Consider the following 3,334-nt stretch of genomic DNA (forward strand, 5'->3'; position numbering starts at 1 on the left):
AGACAGAGAGAGAGAGAGACAGAGAGAGACGGCCCTGATCTGATGTCTGATATCGAGAGCCTCCATCCATTGTTGGCAGAGTAGAAGTAGCATGTCCAAGGTAGAGTGAGTGACAATGTCGAAATCCAAATTTATCTGAGACGTTGAAAGTCCCACGCTGTCCTTCCCGAAGAATAGGTGAGCTTTCGCCAGCACCCTGAACAAATTACAAAATTTATGCTTCAACCTACAGGGGGCACTGCATCGGCGATACAGCCCCTCCACCAATGATGCCAATCGCAGCCATGTGCTGCACACGAAATAATCATAAGAAATGTCCCTTTCACATGTGATCGCTTTGTTCGTTCCCTCATTGTTATCCTGTGTGTTTGCTCAGTGTCGTACGGCCAGCGAGCTGCTGAGTTCCTACGGGATGCCGCTCGACAGAGATCTCTCGGCAGACAACTTCACCTTCATCTGCACAGGCCTCCTCTACCAGGTGGATAGTCGTGCCTGCGCCGGCCATGCCGAGGAAACTGGAATCGATCTCCAAACCAAGGAAACCGATTCAAAACGCGTCTTATCGTCTGCAGGTACGGGTTGCGTGTTCCCTCCCCATGGGTCTTTGGCCATTGTTTGATGCATCAGTCATGGTGGGAATCGAACCAGTGTCGAGAATGCCGTGGTGGTTGAGATATTTACCTCTGCCACCAAAGGTGGATGGAAGGTATGTTTTCAGCCCTGTGTGTCTGTCTGTCTGTCAGTGAGCAGGATATCTCAAAAAGTTGTGGGCAGGTTCCGACAACATTTGGTGGACATGTTGGGTGAGTGACAAGGACGAACTGATTCGATTTCGGTGAAGAACCGGATCCGGATATGATAATTAAAAATTATTCACCATTGAGAGATAGGGACCAAAGCGACATACAGCACGGAATCTCGAAACGTTGCAGCAGCTGGATTGTGATGAAACCTGGTGGATGAGTTGGGTCGGTGACGATGACAAGCCAAGCTGAGGTCTTGCAGAGTAAGAAAGACACTCACAGGGACACAAGCACTCATTTAACGACGATCTTCCCTTTTTAGGGGGATGGTCAGCTGGAGGCCTCTCTCCACTTAGTCCTGTCAAAAACATCCTTCTACATTAACCCTAACAACAGCAAGTCTCCACTGGTCTCATCCTTCCAGGTCTTTTCCCCTCAACGACTAAACGATGAACTTTCTTGACAGACTCATGTTCTCTCCTTGCCACATCCCCAAACCACCTTAACCACTCTCTCAACCCTTCCTCAGTAGTACTAGCTTTGAGCCTCTTTCTTATGTCCACACGACTGTGTTTATCCTTTCGTGTTACCCCACTCATCCATCTGATCATCCTCAGATCCATCCTCTCGAGTCTTCTCTCGTCTTCTACCATCATTCCCCATGTCTCACGACCGTACATCACAACTGCTGTAATTACAGGAGAAACGTTTTTTTTTTTGAATATTACAGGAATATTTTGTGTGTTTAAATGCCTCTTCACTCCCTCTGTCAGGTCAGGTTCGATCTGTGACCTGCGACAGGTACCATGTAAACCTGTACTAACCTGTTCCATGGTCGGGTTGTCGGCGACTAAACCGTCTCCCCCACCAGGTTTTCTGGTGAGGAGGGTGTTTGGATATGGACACCCAGCAGGATTAAAAACAAAACCTGTCAAAGGGCGGAGGAGCTCCTTGTGAGCCAACGGCCATCCATATCTAGTGCCCAACTGTGTCTGCGGACGTCCTCCTGCAGTTGGGCTACTTCTTATTAGGAGGTTGGTGGCAGGATTTGCACTCCAGCCACCGTAAAACCCTTCATTCCGCAAAACGCAAAAACGCAAAAAAATCTGAAAACCCACTCCGTGGGAGTACCTCCTGTGCAGCTTCCCTTCGCAGGGATGACGGGATTGGGGCAAAGCCTTCGGGACCCCCAATCTTTGATGATAGGAGGGAAACCACGGGGTAACATCCCTAGGTCAGATTGCGGGAGAGTGTGTCGGAGTGGTGCTGAGGTGTCGTCCACCAGACGGCGGTCTCCTTGGGTTAACCTGAGGCGGTCCCTTCGGGTGGGTGCCTGGAATGTCCTATCCCTAAGAGAGGATGATCACCTGTCTCTGTTATCATCTGAGCTCAAGCGTTTGGACATCGGGATTGCAGCTCTCTCTGAGGTTCGGAGACCGGATTGCGGCGAGATAATGGTGGGTGGTTACACCTACTATTGGTCTGGTCGCTCTGATGGTTACCATACCCAAGGAGTTGCTGTAGCTGTGTCCAATATGCTGACCCCAATGATAATTGAGGTAACACCGGTCAACGAGTGTATTATGAGATTAAGGATTCGTCACTCCTTAGGTGTCATTTCCCTGGTCTCTGTTTATGCTCCTTCTGAGGCGAGTAATCTCACCGTGAAGGATGCATTCTACGCCACACTCGAGTCTGTGGTTGATCAGTGCCCCAGGCGAGATACACTTCTAGTCTTGGGGGATTTCAATGCATCGACTGGAACTGATAGGGATGGTTATGAGGTGTGTGTTGGTCCCCATGGGTCAGGAACTATGAACCAGAATAGCACGAAGTTCCTTGACTTTGCAAGAAGTCATGGACTTAGGGTGGCTGGTTCATGGTTTCAGCGCCCACAAGCTCATCGCTGGACTTGGTATTCCAACTCTGGCGGTGTGGCAAAGGAGATTGACCATGTCCTCATTGACGGTCGTTGGAGGATGATCCAGAACTGCAGGGTCTACCGGAGTGCTCAGTTCCTCAATACTGACCACAGGCTTGTTGTAGCAACTCTAAAGCTGCACCTTAAATCCTGGAGAATGGTACCATCCCAGCCTCGGCTGGATGTTGCCAAGCTTAGGGATGAGAGAGTAGCTGAGGAGTTTGCGAACAGGCTGAGTGGACACTTGGGGGGTCTGGGTGCTTTGTGGGGTCCTGAAGAGTTGTGGAGCGCCTTCAAGACCACCGTCCTTGATGTTGCCGGTGGATGCCTTGGAGCTCACCGCAGGGCAAAGAAGAATTTTGTCTCTCAAGGGACACTGGATACCATTGACCAGAGTCGCAGGGCCAGGCTGAATGGCAGAGCTGAGCTGTTCAGGGAGCTGAGGCGTAAAACTGTACGTGCACTGAGGGTGGACAAGGAGGCCTATATGCGAGGAATCTGTGAGGGGGTAGAGCATCACCTGTGGACAGGTGATTCTCGTCCCGCTTACAAGGGAATTCGCGCATTACGTTCATCCAAGCCCATCCCTCGGAGCACTACAGTTCGAGCAGAGAGTGGTAGGCTCTTGACAGAGGAGTCTGAAGTGAAGGCCCGCTGGGCCGGTTACTTT

At 50.7% G+C, this 3,334-nt stretch overlaps 1 protein-coding gene across 2 annotated transcripts in view; it reads left to right on the top strand.

Moving 5' to 3' along the window:
* LOC147007866 (uncharacterized) overlaps positions 1-2,564 on the top strand; it is a 10,077-nt gene extending 7,513 nt beyond the window's left edge. Inside the window, exon 3 of one of the 2 annotated variants that reach the window (XM_085866367.1) lies at positions 377-2,563. In XM_085866367.1, the coding sequence (XP_085722493.1) occupies positions 377-619 (243 nt within the window). In that variant the 3' untranslated portion in view covers positions 620-2,563. Of the gene's footprint in view, positions 1-376 lie in introns of both variants that reach the window. The other variant, XM_085866368.1, reaches the window with a different exon arrangement.
* The last annotated feature ends 770 nt before the right edge of the window (positions 2,565-3,334 follow it).

The sequence above is a fragment of the Eptatretus burgeri genome, chromosome 24 (assembly GCF_056783735.1).
Source record: "Eptatretus burgeri isolate ZD-2024b chromosome 24, Ebu_testis_v1, whole genome shotgun sequence".
NCBI classification, from domain to species: domain Eukaryota; kingdom Metazoa; phylum Chordata; class Myxini; order Myxiniformes; family Myxinidae; genus Eptatretus; species Eptatretus burgeri.